The sequence below is a fragment of the Amblyraja radiata genome, chromosome 2 (assembly GCF_010909765.2).
Source record: "Amblyraja radiata isolate CabotCenter1 chromosome 2, sAmbRad1.1.pri, whole genome shotgun sequence".
Lineage (NCBI taxonomy): Eukaryota > Metazoa > Chordata > Chondrichthyes > Rajiformes > Rajidae > Amblyraja > Amblyraja radiata.
Genome location: NC_045957.1, coordinates 34,772,038 through 34,793,249, shown reverse-complemented (window position 1 = coordinate 34,793,249; position 21,212 = coordinate 34,772,038). Strand labels below are relative to the sequence as shown.

At 43.8% G+C, this 21,212-nt stretch overlaps 1 protein-coding gene across 8 annotated transcripts in view; it reads right to left on the bottom strand.

Annotated features, from left to right (window-relative positions):
* The window catches only part of wdr37 (WD repeat domain 37), a 120,392-nt gene that overhangs the window by 96,268 nt on the left and 2,912 nt on the right, over positions 1 to 21,212 (bottom strand). For 5 of the 8 annotated variants that reach the window (XM_033044826.1, XM_033044862.1, XM_033044851.1 and 2 more), the window contains exon 2: positions 883 to 1,052. In XM_033044826.1, coding sequence (XP_032900717.1) covers positions 883 to 1,020 — 138 coding nt within the window. In that variant the 5' untranslated portion in view covers positions 1,021 to 1,052. Of the gene's footprint in view, positions 1 to 882; positions 1,053 to 9,073; positions 9,079 to 21,212 lie in introns of all 8 variants that reach the window. The other 3 variants (XM_033044871.1, XM_033044888.1, XM_033044842.1) reach the window with 2 other exon arrangements.

The following is a 21,212-nucleotide window of genomic DNA, read 5'->3' as shown; positions in this document are numbered from 1 at the left end:
ATTAATTGTCATTCCCAGACTCAACTGTGATATTTCTGTAATGGTAACAAAATGTGCGCAAGATTTTTTTAATCTATTGCTGCATCTAATTCACAGAATTTATTTTTTTGCTTATTACCTTTTGTCTGTTCACTTTTCTCTCAGACAAAATGCAATATATGGCAGATATTCATTCAGTGCAAATGTGTTTGCATACCTCACACAATACATTTATCTCAGCTTTCCCTTTAATATTTCAACAGTTTTGAAAGGATGGACATAATCCAAAAGCACACTGCATTGTGCTTCATATCAGTGTTTAATTTCTTCGTTTTTTAAGTACAATTGAACTCACTTTTCTTTTACAGTCTTTTCCTTTAAATACTGCACTTTTGTTTAACACCCATTACAAATCAAATTATTAGCAATGGAAACGGAAGGACAAAAAAAAATAAATTATTTTACATTTTTTGAAACTACAAAGTTGATGTTTCAAGTTAGGAAGAGGTACTTCAAACAAAAATTCTAACCTGCATCTCTTGGAGAGAAATCTGTGGTCACGGGGGCTAAACATGTGTCTATATCTACCTCCCCAAATCTAATTTTGTTCAATGAAACTAGAAATGTGCATCTCAAAGGGCTGCCAAAATGCATGTATTGTCTTAGCACTGGTGACTAGACAAATACCATCATCTTTGGTTTCCTTAGATGACAGGTAAACAGTGCAGTACAGCACGTCAAGGCTAGTGTCGAGTCTGGCCAATGACTGATTATTTTCAGCTTGAAATTATTCCTTTCTAATCACAGTGCAATAGACGATGAGTTTACTATAGATCTATTGGCATCCCTAATACTAGCTATCACAATCGCAAGCTGTCAGTAACTAGTAACAATTTGCAATACCTGTCCTTCCAGCATGTCGCGTTGTGATGTGACACGTTCCTGCTCAGTGCTGTTTGTTCTCCTGATAGAGATTGTGTGAGCTTTTCGTTTCTGTTTCACCTGCCGTGCAGTTGCACTGCTTCCACTTTCAACAGGCATCACTTCCTGGCGATTTCTTCACCTGGTCCCCTGCAAAGATTTAACAAGTTATTATGGGTCATAGTTGCATCACCCTGGATAAAAAATAACACACACTTAAAAGTTATAGCATCATACTGGACAAAAGATAAGAGCCTCTACTGAAATCTGTAATTTATTCTAAATATCTTTCCTTCAATGGCACTATTTAACAGGTTATCCCAAAGGAATCCACAGCCATGCAAGAACCTTTTTGCAATGTCATTGGAGATAAGGTCAAGCTACTTGCAAACATAACAAACAGCAATAAAAAATACAATTGTTTTAGTGGTGCAAATAGAGGGATAAATGTCGGACATAACTCTAAGCAAAATTCCACATTGTTCACATCACAAAATTGAAATCGGATGAGTCATAGAGACAAACAGCGTGGAAACAGGTCCTTCGGCCCACACCGGCCAACATGTCCCAGCTACACTCGTCCCACCTGCCTGTGTTTGGCCCATATCGCTCTAAACCTGTCCTATCCATGTACCTGTCTAATTGTTTCCTAAATGTTGCGATAGACCCTGCCTCAACTCCCTCCTATGGCTGCTCGTTCTGTACACCCACCACGCTTTGTGTGAAATAGTCACCCCTCACATTCCTATCAAATCTTTTTTCCTGCACCTTAAAACTGACGAGTTCTCCATACCTGCAAAGACAGAAACGGACTTTGCAAACATTATTGGAACAGATGACAATTGGAACTTTACAACCCATTATAAATGCTGCACTACAACATGAATCTCCATCAGATGCTAAAGTAAAAACTATAGTAACATCAAAATTATAAGCAGTTAAATAAGAGGTGGGAATTAATAAGCTTTGGCTTCTTCCTGCTCCTTTTCGGACACATACGATTCATTTATTTATAGATATTGTTTTTGACACTTTATAAATATTCTTGTTTTGTTTTTTTTGCTTTTTGGTCCCTCAAACCTCCTTGCTGTTTCATATTTGTTTTTTATTTTTTAGTCTGTTCGAAATAAAGGATTTATTATTATTATTATTATTATTATTATTATTATTAAAAGAAAAGTGAATCTAGAATATGATTTTATATGCAATTTTGACCATTTGAAACATTCTCATAGCTTTATTCAATGGCTGGCAAACAAATATTAATTGACGGCATTGTGTTTAAGTTAATGGATTGGTATGCAAAGGCCTGGACCATTGATCCCAAGACATGAGTTTGAATTTCACCACAGCAGTGAGGGTAATTTAAATTCAAGTAATTAAATACATCTGGAATAAAATGCTAATTTCTGTAATTGCAATCACAAAACTACGGGTGAAATAAAAAATGTCTCATCTACAAGGGTCACACATGTTTGGATTTCTCTTCTCCAAAGCATATTAAAAGCAGAATCTTTGAATAATTCTAAACAGGAGTAGATATGATACTTTATGTGAGGTTATTGGGGCAGGTAAGAATACAGAGTTATGGTTGGATCAGATCGGCTAAACCGTATGAAAAGATGGAGGAGGTTTGAGGGACCAAGGAGCCAATGCCAGTTCCTAACTCACATGGTCATATGTTCACGGAAGGTAATCTGCAATTCCGGCCAACATATGATTCCAGACCCAGATACGTAGCAAATTTTCAAGTGCCTTTTCAGTCTGAGCGTAAAAAGCACAAATAGCATATGCTGGCATTGCCAAGAACACTCACGTCCCACGGACAAATTAAAACACCAAAGCATTCTTGGCAAGCTTCCCTTTTTCTACTCTCAGTAAACTCAAGGTCATCCAAACCTCTGCGGTGGACATTTTAAGCTTGCATCAGCATCATATGCCACACATCCATTACCTTTGTGCTCACTGTCACCTCCTGATTAAACCATACCATGATTTTAAAATTCATTCTTACTTTCAAATCTCTGCATGGCCTCGTCCCTCCCTACTTCTAATAGAGTAACAGTGTGAGGTAGCATTACAGAAGAAAACATTCAAGTAAAAAACAGAAGCAGGCCATTCAGCACAACATACCAACTCCATAATTCTCTCACTATCCAAAAAACCTATCAGCCTGGAATATCTTCAATGACTCAGCCACCAGATAGAGCCAGCATTTGGATAGAGACATGCAAAGCAAGTCGAAACCCACAAGTTGCAGCAGGTTCAGCAATGCCTGCAGGATTAACATGCAAGCAAGATGCATAAATAGAGAGGCAGTGATAGTGGGAGCAGCCATCTTGAGAGTGACCACCTTGTGAGTGATTGAGAGGTTGAAGTGCTGTCGTTGAGATCAATGTTCAAGCACCGAGTTTCCAAAGCAGGGCGAGAATTGGTAGACTGTTCAATAGTTCAACAGTCCTTTACCGTCACGTGTACCCTGAGGTACAGTGAAATTTGAAATAAGAGCATATTTTAAAATTTGGGTTTTCCTCTGAACACTTCATATTACCAAATCACAAGAAATAAAGCCACCACAACCTGTAACCTCATAGCTCACAGCCTGTGCTCTATCATTACTATCTTTAGACTTTACTTTAGAGATATAGCTCAAAACCACGTCCTTCGGCCTACCGAGACTGCGTCACCCTGCACACTAGCACTATCCTACACACGAGGGAAAATTTACAATTTTTACCAAAGCCAATTGACTTACAAACATGTAAGCCTTTTGAGTGTGGAAGAAAACAGAAGCAGCCGGAGAAAAAAACCAAGGTCACAGGGAGAACATACAAACTCGGTACTGACAGCACCCATAGTCAGGATCAAACCTGGGTCTCTGGTGCTGCAAGACAGCAGCTCTACCGCTGCGCCACTGTGCTGCCCAAAAGGAAGGGGATCAACCCTTGTTTAATGAATGCCGAAAGATATGCTGTGCGCAACTGCAAGCATATCTATATATTAGATGCCTACCTGTTCAAGCTGCAACGCAAGTCTTTACACATAGAAACATAGAAAATAGGTGCAGGAGGCCATTCGGCCCTTCGAGCCAACACCGCCATTCATTGTGATCATGGCTGATCGTCCCCTATCAATAACCCGTGCCTGCTTTCTCCCCAATAGAAACACAGAATAACATGCTAAACAACAAACGTTATACAACAGACAGGCCTAAGCAGTCTACAAACAATGAAACAAATCAAATCTCTGAAGATCTGCTGCATTTAGTCATGAAGAGTGGTGGAACAATTAAAAGGCTAACAGAACCCCGAGAACCTCCCCATCCTCAACATTAGCAGAACATAGTAAAGACAGGACCAAAGGATTCACTACAACATCTAACTGGTGTTTGTTTCAAGCCAAGGTACACAAAAGTGCTGGAGAAACCCAGCCGGTGCAGCAGCATCTATGGAGCGAAGGAAATAGGCAACGTTTTGGGCCGAAACCCTTCTTTTCAAGCCAAACTGTTACAACAATTACAACATTGGAATCTATCTGACAATGTGGAAACTTGCAATGCTTTTTGGATACAGAGACAATACCAGAGAATGGCCGATGTTATTCCATTATTCAAAATAAAAGTGAGAGAATGCCGAGCAACTGTAGGATAATCAATTTAACCTCAGTGGTGGGAAATCATTTAGAAACATTGAACAGGGACATGGTTAATAGTCACCTGATGGAAAATAGATGAGGTAAGACAAGTCAAAAGTGTTTAAATGCCATATGCTCTGGGATCCTGCTCCAGCTTTACAGGCACAGGTGTTGCCGACGATGGCTGCCTCGCCAACGGTCTGTCCTGTCTTTTTCCTTCTTTGTTGTTTTTAATTTGTTCTAAAATGTATGGTACATGTCTAGTGTACATGGTATGGTGAATCTCTTTCCTCAAAGGAGATGCAACTTTTTCCGTGTCGTACATGCGTCCGCACATGGCCTAACATCATGGAGCTGGCGGCCTCTTGCTGGGGACCGACTTTGGGATCTCCAACCCGCGGGAGCGTGCGGACTTACCATCATGCAGCTTGCGATCGCTTTGTCAGGGATCAACGTCGGGAGCTCCAAGCCGCAGGAGCTTCGACCGCCCCGATCGCGGGAGCTTCAATCGTTGGCTGCGGGAGCTTCGATCGCCCCGACTGCCGATGGTTCGACTACCCCAACCGCGGGAGAAAAAGGAGGAAAGAAGATAAGACTTTATTGCCTTCCATCACAATGAGGAATGTGGAGGAGCCGCTGTGGTGGATGTTTATGTCAAATTTTATGTAGTTGTGTGTCTTGGTGCTTTTTTGGCATGACAGTGGCAAACCAAATTCCTCGTATGTTGCAAAACATACTCGGCTAACAAATCACGATTATTATGGTTATGATTTATTATGATGCACAACAGTACAGCACAGGAACCAGCATACAATGTACTTGTCGAACATGATACCATGTTAATCTCCATTCCCTGCATATCCACATGCCGATCTAAAAACCTCAAACTCCACTATTGTATCTGTTTCCACCACCTTGCAATCAAGCGAGTTCCAGACATCCAACATTCTCTCAAAAAAAATTCCCTGCACATCTCCTTTAAACTTTCCCGCTCGGACCTTGAAGCTATGCCCTCTGGACTTTGACATTTCCACCCTGGGAAAAACTGTCTTCCCTATCTATGTGTCTCAAAATGTTATATACTTCCATCAGGTCTCCCCTCAACCTCAGACACTCCGGAAAATAAAAATTTAAGTTTGTCCAATCTTTCATGATAGCTAATACCTTCTCCAAAACACCCACATCCTTCCAGTAATGGGGCGACTAGAATCACACAATACTCCAAGTGAGTACAAAGCAAAATGTAATAAAGCTGTTATATGACTTCCTGTCTCTAGTACTCAATACTCTGACCGGTGAAGGCAAGCATTTCATATGCCTTCTTTACCACTCTGTTTACTAGTGTTGCTGCATTCATGAAACTGTAGATTGGAACCCAAAAGGCCTCTCTGTACAATTGTCCAGTCATCAACAAGTATCGACCTCTCCAAGAAGGTATCTACAGGAATCACTGCCTCAAGAAGGTAGCTAATATCAAAGACCGACTCCACCCTGGCACACTCACTCACATCTCACTGCTGCCATCGGGAAGGTACAGGAGACTGAGAACCAGATCAAGATCAGCATCTTCCATCCACTGTAAGGCTCTTGAACCACATTGCAGTAACGCGATCCGAGCACTGACCTATTGTGGACTTTGCACTCTGTACTCTGGCTCGCAATAGCACGCTCTGGTTTATCATGAATAATTGATAATTCATTGTATATTTGTTTTTTATGATATATATATAGACAATTTGGACCTAAACGTAGATAGGCTGGTTAGTAAGTATGCAGACTACACCAAAATTGATGAAGTGGAAGGCTAGCTAAAGGATTTAGATGAATTACACATATGGAGGAGTAGGGCGGGGGGGGGGGGGGGTGAAGTAAGAGACATATCAGATGGAGTTTAATCCATGCAAGGGTGAGGTGCTGTACTTTGGGAGGTCAAATGTAAGGGCAATATATATTGTTGATGGCAAGACCCTTAACAGCAAATGTGTGACTACATCTACATTTACAAGATTGACCTTTTTTCTTTTAGAGGATGAGGGGAGATTTGGAAGAAGCATCTGATGAGGCGTTTGGACCAAGTGGACAACTGGAGATTGTTCCCTCTGGTGGAGGAGTCGAGGGCTACAGGTCATGAGTATAAAATGAAGGGAAAAGAAATTAAGTACAATAAGGATTTTTTTTTGCTGCAGCCTGTGGTTGGAATCCAGAATGTACTGCATGCAAATGGTGATGAAGGTCGGTTCATTTTCAGCCTTCACGTGTAAATTTGATTAGTAAATGCTGAGGAAAAATTAACAAAACTACGGAAAAGGGGGCAGAGGAGGAGGAACTGGTGAGCTGCTCCAAAAGACAGCAGGTACAAACATGATAGAATGAATGGCCTCCTTTGGTGCTGTACGATTTAATGATGTCCAAATAGGGAGAATCTATACATAACTAAAGCTCTGATCTTGTTATCTTCCAGTTGCGCGGTCATTCTAGTTGTGCAAAAACGTTTTTGCCAGCTTACTCACCGTTCTCCTGCGCTGCGATTGCACCAAGTTTCGTTCTGATCGGTGGTCTAATGTAAACTTTAGCGAGGTTTAAAAAGCTTAAAAATCGGGCATGCGCAGATCAATCTCCATTCCTGCCGTTCAGCGCCGGGTGGATTGGTCTTTTCTCATGTCACTCCGCGGGACGGTCCCCCCCTTCCTGCACCATCGCGTCTTTACTGGAGCAGTGGATGGCCGGCGGAGGTTTCCGATGGGACACAATTTTCGGAAGGACTGGAAACAGCCCGGCCCAGCACGAGAAATGTCACCAAACGGAAAGCCAAGAATCTGATCTCGGCCGAGGAGAACGACCAGTGGGCCAGCGACCGCTCCAGTCCTCCTCTCTGGCTCCTGCCCCCCTCCCCCGTGGTACCCCCCACAACCCCCGTATTTTCTCCGAGCTCTCATCCCCCCACCCCCCAATCCCATCCACCCACACCCCCCTATCCCCCGCCCACACCCCCCTCCCCCATGCCTACACCCCCCCATCGTTGATTGCCTCAAGTAATTCACTAATAATGATAGTATTCTGGCAAGCATGATCAGGGATGTTCAGAACATAAATGCAAGACCAGACAAAAATACAACCATTGCGCAATGCACATTGACATTCTTCTGTTATGCCCTCGCATTAACCTTTCCTTGAAATACCATGCGCACTTGGCACCAAAATATTGCTCTGAAGAAACTTGAAACCAGGACACCTATCAAGGGAGCTGGGCATTGCTGGAACACATACAGAGGATGTGTCTGCTTCAACTGTGCCAACAGAGAATTATAAACTATAACAAGCATTTAAGCCGATAAAACACTTTGCACAATATGCACACAAAATCCCCAAATTGCTAATAATCCTTCAGATAAAAACAAAAGCCAGATTTCTAATATTCCTGTAAATGCAATATGGATATCCAAGATTATTTTACCTCTGACAAACACACCACACGGCATGAAAAGCCACAGCTTACTGAGCTCATTCTTTCTAAACTGCACTACAACTCTCATCTCGTGGATATAATGGCATTATTCATTACAAAGCTAAAATTTAACCATAAAGTAGTAAAATATATCCTAATTTGAGGAAGGACATCCTTGTGATTGAGGCAGTGCAGCGTAGGTTCACGAGATTGATCCCTGGGATGGCGGGACTGTCATATGAGGGAAGATTGAAAAGACTAGGGGCTTGTATTCACTGGAGTTTAGTAGGATGAGAGGGCATCTTATAGAAACATATAAAATTATAAAAGGACTGTACAAGCTAGATGCAGTAAAAATGTTCCCAATGTTGGGCAAGCCCAGAACCAGGGGCCACAGTCTTAAAGCGCTTTCTCACGGGGCGACTTGACGCAAGATGTAACCAGAGTGAAGTGGTCGTGGTCTAGCACGATATCACACGATATAACGGGGGGTAGATAAAGAGTTCCCAAGGGTACTCGGCATTTCTGTTATTTGTGCGAGTGACTTGTCCGTCTCCCGAGCTTTCCCGTTAAATCTTGAATGAACATTGTGAATCCCCATTCATAAAAGAGAAGATAATTGCGCGGGAGGGTTAATAATTGACAATCTGCTGCTGCCTGCCCGCTGAGTTTAAAAGTTCCCACGGTCACGATATACAGTGTATCGTGAGTCTTGCGTGGGAACTTTTTAACTCAGCAGGCAGGCAGCAGCAGATTGTCGTTCCCTTCAGTTTCACCCCACCTACACCCCTCTGCTTCCCAGCCATGTGTGTGACCCCTTCCCTCCCCTCTTCAGCTCCCCGCCCATTGCACCGGCGCGGGGGCTTTGCACTGTCTTCACGTCGGCGATGCCAGCAGGTCAGTGCCAGTCACCGGAGACGTCAGGACCAATGGGACATCGACCCCCAGGCCCACTGCAAGCACTGAGATCCCAGGAACCCGGGTTGCGGATGAGGGGGGGTGGATTCCTCTGGAGTTGGAGGGACAGGGAGACACAGCGGCTTTTGAGAATGGTGGGCAATCACTTCCAAAGTTCTGCCCACACAGTTAGTACACCTCTCCTACACTTGTCTCCCGCACTAAGATCATCTTGCAGAGAATGATCCCAGCCTAACAGCATGTTCATTCCAGATTACTCAACTTCTGTCCCCTCTGTCCAGCTTCCGGGTTCACCGTTCGCAGGAGTTCCCACGGTAAACGCAAGAGTTAATACGGATATCGCACTGGCCACTACGTGCATATAATGTTGCAATCTTCAACCACAAGTGTACAAGTCACTCTTGGAGAAATTCAAACTTGCTTGAATTTTCTCCCGAGTCACCAAGTTACACGAGTACCTGCCGTTAGCGCCACGGTGGTCCACGAATGCCGTACGGTTATCGCACGGGGTTCCCACGATGTTCAACTCTGGTTAATTCTTGCGTCAAGTCGCCCCGTGAGAAAGCGCTATTAGAATAAAGGGGAGGCCATTTAAGACTGAGGTGAGAAAAAACGTTTTCACCCAGAGAGTTGTGAATTTGTGGAATTCCCTGCCACAGAGGGCAGTGGAGGTCGAATCACCGGATGGATTTAAGGGAGAGTTATATAGAGCTCTAGGGGCTAGTGGAATCAAGAGATATGGGGAGAAGGAAGACACGGGTTATGGATTGGGGATGATCAGCCATGATCACAATGAATGGCGGTGCTGGCTCAAAGGGCCGAATGGCCTCCTCCTGCACCTATTTTCTATGTTTATGTTATGTTTCTATAAAACTATTCATGTTGTTCTTGGACCAAAGAGGTGTCATTCTGAAGAGAACCAACCATTGTTACCTCACAAGGATACAGGAAGAATAGGCTAGCCAGCTCCTTAAGCCTACCCTGTCATTTAATATACCAAGGCTTGTCCTTGCCTCATCTTCTAGTCTGTGCCATGTCTCCATACTCCTCCATTCAAGTCAAGTCAAATTTATTGCCACCGGCAGAAGTCTGCTGAGGTATAGGTACAATGAAAATCTTCCTCAATCTAACAAATATTCTTCACCCTCCACTTTAAATACCTGTAAAGATCCATCATCCACAACCAGCTGGGACACAGAATTCCAGAGATTCGCTCCTCTACAATAAGAAATTTCTACGTATCTCCAGTTCCAAAAGACCGGCCTCGTATATTAGACTTTAGAGATACAACGCGGATACAGGCCCCTTGGCCCGCCGAGTCCACAACGACCAGTGGTCACCCCATACGCTAGCACTATCCCACACTGCGGGACAGCTGGCAAAGAGGCTGCCTTACAGCGCCAGAGATCCGGGTTTGATCCTGACTACGGGTGCCACCTGTGTATTCTCTGTGACGGCGTGGGTTTTCTCCAGGTCCTCCAGTTTCCTCCCACATCCCAAAGACGTGCGGGTTTGTCGGTTAATTGTCCTCTGTAAATTGCCCCGAGTGTAGAGAGTGGTTGCAAAATTGGAATATCGGAAGAACTAATGTGAATGGGTGAGCAATGGTCGGAGTGGATTGGGTGCGCCAAAGAGATAGTATCCACACTGTATCTCTAAACTAAACAATATGCAGAATGACATCCCACGAGAAGAGTTTCACATGGGACTTGGATATGAGCTTCACAGATTATAAAATAATGCTAAGAGATATACCATTCTGAGGCTTTCCTCTGAAAAAATAAACAGATAGCTAGAAATTAGAATTCCTTTCTCCAAACCAGTAAAAGAGTTTTTGCGTAGTCCTGGAAACTAGTCTGATGAACGAGGAAAAGTTATTTAAAAACAAAATCACATGGTCAGCTTTCATCCTGACTGCATTCTTAAGACCACACCAATGATGTTCCAATATGCAGCTGCCTACAGAGATCACGTCTAAGTCCTTGCTGTTTGAAATCAAGGAGAGCTGTCTCAGACTTCCAGAACTTTCTCCATGGCAGCCACAGTGCAACAGTTTAATAGGCTGCCTTTGAGGTCAATGCAGGCATAGAGGAAGGGAAACACATGCCTTCAGTGTGCAAGGCTACACCAGTGCTTGTGCCACCCGTCATTTCTCCTATTCCCTGCTCTGATCGGGCAGAACATACAGAAGTAGGGAAGCACACACCATCAGATTTACGAACAGCTTCTTCCCCTCTGCTTCTGAACGATCCTACAATAGGCTAGGGTTATGTCCGATTCACTTCTACCCCATTGCGGACATTGGACTTTGATTATGGAATTGGTGCTATACAGTGCTGTGGACCATATTCTACCTCACCTTGAGTGATTGATTGATTGATTTATTGCATTACCTGATCAGATTGGTTAGCATGCAACCTCGGTGTATCTTGGTACACGTAACGATAATAAATCTACATCTAACGCCCTAAGCAATTGTCAGCATAGATGAGCACCTGTGACACAGACAAAAAAGCAAAATAGGTGCAGGAGTAGGCCATTCGGCCCTTTGAGCCAGCACCATCATTCAGTACGATCATGGCTGATCAACTAAAATCAGTACCCCGTTCCTGCTTTTTCCCCATATCCCTTGATTCCTTTAGCCCAAAGAGCTGAATCCAACTCTCTCTTGAAAACATCCAGTGAATTGGCCTCAACTGCCTTCTGTGGCAGTGAATTCCACAGATTCACAACTCTCTGGGTGAAAAGGTTTTCCCTCATCTCAGACCTAAATGGCCTACCCCTTATTCTTAAACTGTGACCTCTGGTTCCCCCAAACATCAGAAAAGTTTTTCCTGCATCTAGCCTGAACAATCATCAAAGAATTTTATATGTTTCTATAAGATCGCCTTTCATCCATCTAAAGTCCCGTGAATACAAGCCCAGTCATCCCATTCTTTCATCATATGTCAGTCCCGCCATATCGGGAATTAACCTGGTGAACCTAGCAATAATGTCCTTCCTCAAATTAGGAGACCAAAATTGCACACAATACTCCAGGTGCGGTCTCACCAGGGCCCTGTACAACTGCAGTGTGGTCCCAGCCATCGCTAGGTTCTGGCTCAGCACTCTGCTGAGATCAGCCCACGTAACGCCACTGAAAAAGTGCTCGAGTAATAATAATAATAATAATAATAATAAATACTTTATTGATCCCCTCAGGGAAATTCAGATGTCCAGATGCCCCCAACCAACAAACCCACAGATTCAAAACGAACACAGACAGAAAATACATAGAATACAATGTGGACACTACCTGAGAGCAATAAATACTTAAAAAGACCAATAATTAACAATTAAAAATTAAAAATTGCAAAATGCATTCCCCTACAGCCTAGTGGTCTGAATTATAAAATCTAATGGCTGCAGGGGTGAAGGATCTCCTGAACCGCTCCGTTCTACAGGGCAGGGAGAGGAGCCGGTTGTTGTTCCGAGTGCTCTTTTGACTCTCCAGAGTAACTCAGCGGGTCAGGCAGTGTCCCTGGAGTACGTGGATAAATGACGTAATTCTCCCCATGTTGCATTGGCACACATTGTTAACATTTTGAAAATCTGGTTATATGATTTGCATTCATCTCCCAAAATATAGGAAAGCTACTGAAGCATTTCACTACTGCATCTCTATGACACAACTGCCCATTTGTACACAGGAAGGTCCCCATGGACTACTGGGCCAGATATGACCTCTACAAGAGAGATGGGTTGCATCTGAACTGTGAGAAGAAAATCTCTGGTCAATTCTTCCCTTCCCTCCCGCACCACCTCATCCCCGGGCACTTTCCCTTGCAACCGCAAGAGATGCTACACTTGTCGCTTTACCTCCTCCCTCGACTCCATTCAAGGACCCAAACAGTCGTTCCAGATGCGACAGAGATTCACCTGTATCTCCTCCAACCTCATCTATTACATCCGCTGCTCTAGATGTCAGCTGATCTACATCGGTGAGACCAAGCGTAGGCTTGGCGATCGTTTCGCCGAACACCTCCGCTCGGTCCGCATTAACCAACCTGATCTCCCTGTGGCTCAGCACTTCAACTCCTCCTCCTATTCCGAATCCGACCTTTCTGTCCTTCATGGCCAGAGTGAGCACCACCGGAAATTGGAGCAGCACCTCATATGGGCAGTTTGCACCCTAGCGGCATAAACATTGACTTCTCCAATTTCCGGTAGCCCTTGCTGTCTCCTCCCCTTCTCAGCTCTCCCTCAGCCCTCGGGCTCCTCCTCTTCTTTTCTCCTTTCTTCACCCCCCCCACCCTACATCAGTCTGAAGAAGGGTTTCAGCCCGAAACGTTGCCTATTTATTTCGCTCAATAGATGCTGCTGCACCCGCTGAATTTCTCCAGCACTTTTGTCTACCTCCGATTTTCCACCATCTGCAGTTCCTTCTTAAACGGAAAGATATCCTTGCCGGGGGATATGCTTGTGCTACTTGGTTGTGTTTGAATAATCTAGAAGGAAGGGTGGGACCAAAAGTCTAACAGATGAGCAAGTTGAAACAAATAAAGAGGTTAGAGCCAGCAAGACCAACAGGCAGGACAACAAGCACAGTAGGTCTATGGACCAAACTGCTTTTACTGTAATGCAAAAAGCCTCATAGGAATGCAAATAGACTACTAGCAGGGTATTTGTGGCACTTGTTTCGATGTTATGAAACAGGAACCCACAGAAGCTGACCGGGAGTTGACCGTTTGCATGTAACAGGGCATCTGGCATGTCGGACTTTTAAACGTGAGATAAGAAGAGTTCAGGGCCAGCATGTTCCTGTTAGAGTGAAGGACAAGGCCAACAAGACTGGTTGGGGAACCTTGGTTTAAATCTTCAGAGATAATGAAGAAGGTACCGTAAAGATTGCTGATTTCAGTTCATGCCGTGGATAGATCTACATCTCCGAATAAAGATTTGAAAATTTCTCTTTTAAGGGGCCTTCTCTCCTATTTCTACTTTCCATTTTTTCTTTTTTTTTATATACACACTTCACGTTTTTCTATTTTCTACCATCTATTTTCCTCTTTTTCCCCTTTCTATTGTTTTATTTTTCTTGTCTTGCTTACTTCCTTCTCAAAACATAAAACTAGAGGTTGTACATAGTATGGATTACGGTATGACATAGTTGGCACCTAAAATTAGGTTCCACTGTACTGTTTTGTACTGTATTAACTTCTAATAAAATAAACAAAAACAAAAAAAAGTGAGATAAGAAGAGTTCAGGGCCAGCATGTTCCTGTTAGAGTGAAGGACAAGGCCAACAAGACTGGTTGGGGAACCTTGGTTTAAATCTTCAGAGATAATGAGGATCTGATCATGAGCAAAAAAGGCACGTGTCATGAACGGGCAGGCGGGGTCAAACAAGTCCCTTGCATGTAAGCAATTTAGTAGACTAAAGAAGGAAATTAGGAGGACAAAAAGGGGCCATGACATACCCTTGGCGGATAGGGTAAAGAAGAATGCTACAAGGTCAGTCTAAAGAAGGGTCGCGACCCAAAACGTCACCCATTCCTTCTCCAGAAATGCTGCCTGGCCCGATGAGTTACTCCAGCATTTTGTGTCTACCTACACATGTATTAAGAGTAAAAGAGTAGCTAGGGACAGTAGGTTACCTTTAGAATCACTGTGAATCTATGGATGGAAAGAAAATGGGCAAAGTCTTAAAGGGATATTTGCCATCTGTATTTTTATTGTGGAAAAAGACATGGAAATTAGTAAGTTCTGAAGAGGGAAAAGTGATATCCTAGAGCATATCAATATTATTAAGGACAAGATGTTGAAGGCCTTGAAACGCAATGGACGCTGTGGGCCACATCATTTGCACGCCTAATACTCGGCTTCGAGAGCAAGCATTCTGTCAATTCAAGCGATTGATAGGGAGTTGGACAGAAACAGGCTCTTCAACCCACTACACCTATACTGATTCTTTGACTCTTTTGCCCAGCTACATTAATTACATTTGTCCACATTCGAACAATATCCTTTTCTGCCTTAATTATTCAAGTGTCTGTCTAAATCCACTTAAATATAATAATTTCACCATCACCTGTCAGAGCATTCCAGATGTCAACCATTTTGTGCAGAAGTTTTACCCCGGAGATGCACCTTAAATCTCCTATCTCTGACCCCAAAATTAGGCCCTCGTGTTTTTTGATACACCTGTCATAGGAAAGATGTTCTACCCCAAGTATGCCTCTCATCCTCAAAGCCTCATTAAAAAAAAACAACATCCTCTTCGATTGATGGATCAAGCTCGATCAAAGTAGCAAAACATCATTAATCCAGGTCCTGAATACTTCCATTGTCGATAATGGGTTCGTGAAGATAACAGCACAAGCAGAGGAATGACTACACAACAATCAATACCAATCACCCTAGAAACTTATCAAGAACTAGCTGGCCCACACAACAGAATATACAGATCTCAGATACAGGTCATTGGTCGGTGGCACAGTGGCACATCTGGCCGTGCTGCTGCCTTACAGCGTCAGAGACGCGTGTTTGATCCTGACCTCAGGTGCCGTCTGTATAGAGATCGCATGTTCTCCCCGTGACCGCCCAGGTTTCCTCTGGGTGCTCCGGTTTCATCCCACATCCCAAAGATGCGCGGGTTTGCAGGTTAATCGGCCTCTGTAAATTGTCCTCAGTGTGTAGGTAGTGGCTGAGAAAGTGGGATAACATCGAACTAGTGTGAACAGGCAATCGATGGTCGTCGTGGACTGGGTGGGACGAAGGGCCTGTTTCCATGTTGTATCTCTAAACGAAAAAACCTCAGAATCTAGAGAACTGTTGTCAGCACGAGTCATCTACAACCCTAAATGTCTGTGTAATTTTTATGAGCTTTCCTGTTAAGTGCTCTACATAACTGCGGTAGATCCTACTCGCATTACTGGTCTAGACAAGACTTCCAAATGTTAACAGCTAACATCACATACAATCAAGAAATACATAATTCAGTTAAATCTCACACCGTATTAAAGTAAGAAACCATCATCAATGTATTAAACTGTGTAAATAGAGGCTAAGACATTTCAGAATGTTAGTACTTAACTTATAAAAAAGGTGGCAGAAGTAACTATAACATTACAGCCGCTAAACTGCTAAAGATTATCCAAAATGCACCATGGCTTTGGAGACATTTGCAATACCAGTTAAACCAATGACCTTCAGCAAAAATCAACGCACAAGTTTGTATCTCCCGTGTTGTTGGTAACATTATTTACAAAATGAAACGAGGGATTAGATAGCATTCAAAAAAAGAGCTGAAGGCCATTTCTATGACATTTGGACAGGCAAAGATCTACAGCTGCCATACATCTGTCAGTATGCTGACAACAGGAAGTGGCCCCTTATTTTGTGCACTTCCAACATCCTCACATGGAACATGACAAACAAAGATACAAGAGACTGCAGAAGATTAAATCTGGATCAAAATTCAACCTGCTGAAGAACTCAGTGGGTCAAGCGGCATCTGTGGAGGCAACGGAATGGTCGGCGTTTCGGCTCCACGCTCTGCGTCAGGACTGAGAGCGTGGAGGGAAGATCACCAATAAACAAGGTGGCAAAGGTTACCAACAACTGAACCGTTGCTGAAACACGTGAGAAGAAGGGATGAGACAGAGGTGGTAGGTGGATAGGTGAACCAGATAAGAGATTGGAGAGGGAACAGAGATGAGAGAACTAGTATGGCAGGATAGGGAAAGTGAACTAAGGGAAAAATCCAGATAGATGGGCATGTGGCAGAGGTAAAGAGGTGTGGGAATAATGTAATGAGATGGGGGGGAGGGGGGGGGGGGGGGGGGGGGAGAAGGAAAGGTGAACAAAAAGAGAGAGACCCTGGGTGGATGTGGGGAAAACCCTTGGGGGGGGGGGGCTGGAGGGGTACCTGTCATTGGAGATCCCACTGTTCATTCTATTGGGTGACTGGCTATCCAAGCAATGAGGCGCTCTTCTGGGATGCGTTTGGCCTCACCCTGGCAGTGGGAAAGGCAGAGGACCGACAGATCATTGTAGGAATGGGAAAGGGAGCTAAAATCCCATGCAAACAGAAGTCAAGCTGACTGTTGCAGATAGAGCGCAGGTCTCCCCGACTCTGCTTGGGACAAAGTAGAACAGACCCCATTGCAAGCACCTAATGTAATAGACCAGGTTGAAGGACGTACACATGAATCTCTGTCTCACCCTGAAGGGCTGTTGTGTGCCTGGGTGATGATGTGGGAGGAGGCCCTGAAACAAGTCCTGGTCTCCCATAGTTGCAGAGGAGAGTGCCAGGAGATCTGGAGGGGTGGGTGGGAAAGGATACGTAGACCAGGGAGTCGGGGAGGGGGAGGGGGAGGGGTCCCAGAGGAAAGCAGAAATGGAGGCAGGAGATGAGGTTGATGGCAGCATCCTGCTGGAGCTGGCAAATAATGACAAGCTGGATGCAGAGGCTAATGGGCTGAAAGATGAGAACCACACAAACCCTATCTTTGTGGAGGAAGGAACTGCAGATACTGGTTTACACCAAAGATAGACACAATGCTGGAGTAACCTAGCAGGTCAGGCAGCATCTATGGAGAAAAGGAATAGGTGATGTTTCAGGTCGAGACCTTTCTTACTTAAAGGGTTGACAGTGGAGAGCAATGACAAAGATTTAAAGACTGCAAGGATGAACTCCAGAAATTGTTCACCCCTGTCTGGCGAAAAATAAAACTGGGAAGGCGGCTCAACCGTGGCTGACGAGGGAAGTCAAGGAATATTGGTAAATCCAAGGAAGAGACATATAAATTGGCCAGAAGAAGCAGAAAACCAGACGACTGGGAGAAATTTAGAACTCAACAGAGGAGAACAAATGGGGTTACTGGTAATTAAGAGGGGGGGGGGGAAAAGAGCATGAAAGAAAGCTTGCGGGGAATATAAAAACTGACTGTAAAAGTTTCTTTAGGTATGTAAAAACGAAAAGATTAGTGAAGACAAATGTAGGTCCCTTACAGTCAGACACAGGTGAATTTATAATGGGAATCAAGGAAATGGCAGAACAGTTAAACGAGTACTTTGGTTCAGTCTTCACTAAGGAAGACACAAACAATCTCCCAGAAATAGTCGGGGACCGAGGATCTAGTGGGAGGGAAAACCTAAGGGAATCCACATTAGTCAGAAAATTGTGTTAGGTAAACTGTTAGGATTGAAGGAAGATAAATCCCCAGGGCCTGATGGTCTGCAGCTCAGAGTACTCAAGGTGGCCCGAGAAATCGTAGATGTATTGGTGATCATTTTCCCAATGTGCTCTCAACTCATCAGTTCCTCCAGCAATTTTGAGTTCCTGTGGACTGCTGGGTAGCCAATGTAATTCCACTTTTTAAGAAAGGAGGGAGAGAAAACGGGGAATTATAGACTAGTTTGCCTTATATCGGTAGTGGGGAAAATACTGGAATCAATTATTAAAGATGTTATAGCAGCGCATTTCGAAAGCAGTGATGGGATCGGTTAAAGTCAGCATGGATTTATGAAGGGGAAAAACATGTTTGACTAATCTTTTGGAATTTTTGAGGATGTAACAAGTAGAATGGATAAGGGAGAGCCAGTGGATGTGGTGTATCTGGACTTTCAAAAAGCCTTTGACAAAGTCCCACACAAGAGATTAGTGTGCAAAATTAGAGCACATGGTATTGGGGGTAGGGTATTGAGATGATAGTGCGGCAAGGCTCGGTGCTGGGATCCCAGTTGTTTACAATATATATTAACGGTTTAGACAAGGGAATTAAATGTAACATCTCTAAATTTGCGGATGACACAAACCTGGGTGGCAGTGTAAGCTGCGAGGAGGATGCTATGAGGCTGCAAGGTGATTTGGATAGGTTGGGTGAGTGGGCAGAAGCATGGCAGATGCAGTATAATGTGGATAAATGTGAGGTTAACCACTTTGGTGGCAGGAACAGGAATGCAGATTATTATCTGAAAGGTGTCAGATTAGGAGAAATTGCAACAAGAGTTGGGTGTGCTTGTATATCAGTCACTGAAAGTAAGCATGCCGGTACAGCAGGAAGTGAAGAAAGTTAATGGCATTTTGGCCTTCATTGCGAGAGGATTTGAGTTTAGAAGCTAGGAGATTCTGCTGCAGTTATACAGGGCCCTGGTAAGACCGCACATGGAGTATTGAAACACTAAGGGGCAGAAAACGCTGGTGGGTGTTGTGTACAGGCCACCTAACAGTAGTAGTGAAGTTGGAGATGGTGTCAAACAGGAAATTAGAAATGCGTGCGACAAAGGCAAAACCGTTATAATGGGTGACTTCAATCTACATATAGATTGGGTGAATCAAATTGGCAGGGGTGCTAAGGAAGAGGATTTCTTGGAATGTATGCGGGATAGTTATCTAAATCAACATGTAGAGGAACCAACGAGAGAGCAGGCTATTTTAGACTGGGTATTGAGTAATGAGGAACGGTTAATTAGCAGTCTTGTTGTACGTGCCCCCTTGGGCAAGAGTGACCATAATATGGTCGAGTTCTTCATTAGGATGGAGAGTGACATTGTTAATTCAGAAACAATGGTTCTGAACTTAAAGAAAGGTAACTTTGAGGGTATGAGACGTGAATTGGCCAAGATTGACTGGCAATTAATTCTAAAAGGGTTGACGGTGGATATGCAATGGAAGACATTTAAAGACTGCATGGATGAACTACAAAAATTGTTCATCCCAGTTTGGCAAAAGAATAAATCAGGGAAGGTAGTGCATCCGTGGATAACAAGGGAATTCAGGGATAGTATCAAAGCGAAGGATGATGCGTACAAATTAGCCAGAAAAAGCAGCATACCGGAGGACTGGGAGAAATTCAGAGACCAGCAGAGGAGGACAAAGGGCTTAATTAGGAAAGGAAAAATAGATTATGAAAGAAAACTTGCAGGGAACATAAAAACTGACTGCAAAAGTTTTTATAGATATGTGAAAAGAAAGAGATTAGTTAAAACAAATGTAGGTCCCTTGCAGTCAGAAACAGGTGAGTTGATCATGGGGAACAAGGATATGGCGGACCAATTGAATAACTACTTTGGTTCCGTCTTCACTAAGGAAGACATAAATAATCTGCCGGAAATAGCAGGGGACCGCGGTTCAAAGGAGTTGGAGGAATTGAGTGAAATCCAGGTTAGCCGGGAAGTGGTGTTGGGTAAATTGAATGGATTAAAGGCCGATAAATCCCCAGGGCCAGATAGGCTGCATCCCAGAGTACTTAAGGAAGTAGCTCCAGAAATAGTGGATGCATTAGTAATAATCTTTCAAAACTCTTTAGATTCTGGAGTAGTTCCTGAGGATTGGCGGGTAGCAAATGTAACCCCATTTTTTAAGAAGGGAGGGAGAGAGAAAACGGGGAATTACAGACCAGTTAGTCTAACATCGGTAGTGGGGAAACTGCTAGAGTCAGTTATTAAAGATGGGATAGCAGCACATTTGGAAAGTGGTGAAATCATTGGACAAAGTCAGCATGGATTTACAAAAGGTAAATCATGTCTGACGAATCTTATAGAATTTTTCGAGGATGTAACTAGTAGCGTGGATAGGGGAGAACCAGTGGATGTGGTGTATCTGGACTTCCAGAAGGCTTTCGACAAGGTCCCACATAAGAGATTAGTATACAAACTTAAAGCACACGGCATTGGGGTTCAGTATTGATGTGGATAGAGAACAGGCTGGCAAACAGGAAGCAAAGAGTAGGAGTAAACGGGTCCTTTTCACAATGGCAGGCAGTGACTAGTGGGGTACCGCAAGGCTCAGTGCTGGGACCCCAGCTATTTACAATATATATTAATGATCTGGATGAGGGAATTGAAGGCAATATATCCAAGTTTGCGGATGACACTAAGCTGGGGGGCAGTGTTAGCTGTGAGGAGGATGCTAGGAGACTGCAAGGTGACTTGGATAGGCTGGGTGAGTGGGCAAATGTTTGGCAGATGCAGTATAATGTGGATAAATGTGAGGTTATCCATTTTGGTGGCAAAAACAGGAAAGCAGACTATTATCTAAATGGTGGCCGACTAGGAAAAGGGGAGATGCAGCGAGACCTGGGTGTCATGGTTCACCAGTCATTGAAAGTAGGCATGCAGGTGCAGCAGGCAGTGAAGAAAGCGAATGGTATGTTAGCTTTCATAGCAAAAGGATTTGAGTATAGGAGCAGGGAGGTTCTACTGCAGTTGTACAGGGTCTTGGTGAGACTACACCTGGAGTAATGCGTACAGTTTTGGTCTCCAAATCTGAGGAAGGACATTATTGCCATAGAGGGAGTGCAGAGAAGGTTCACCAGACTGATTCCTGGGA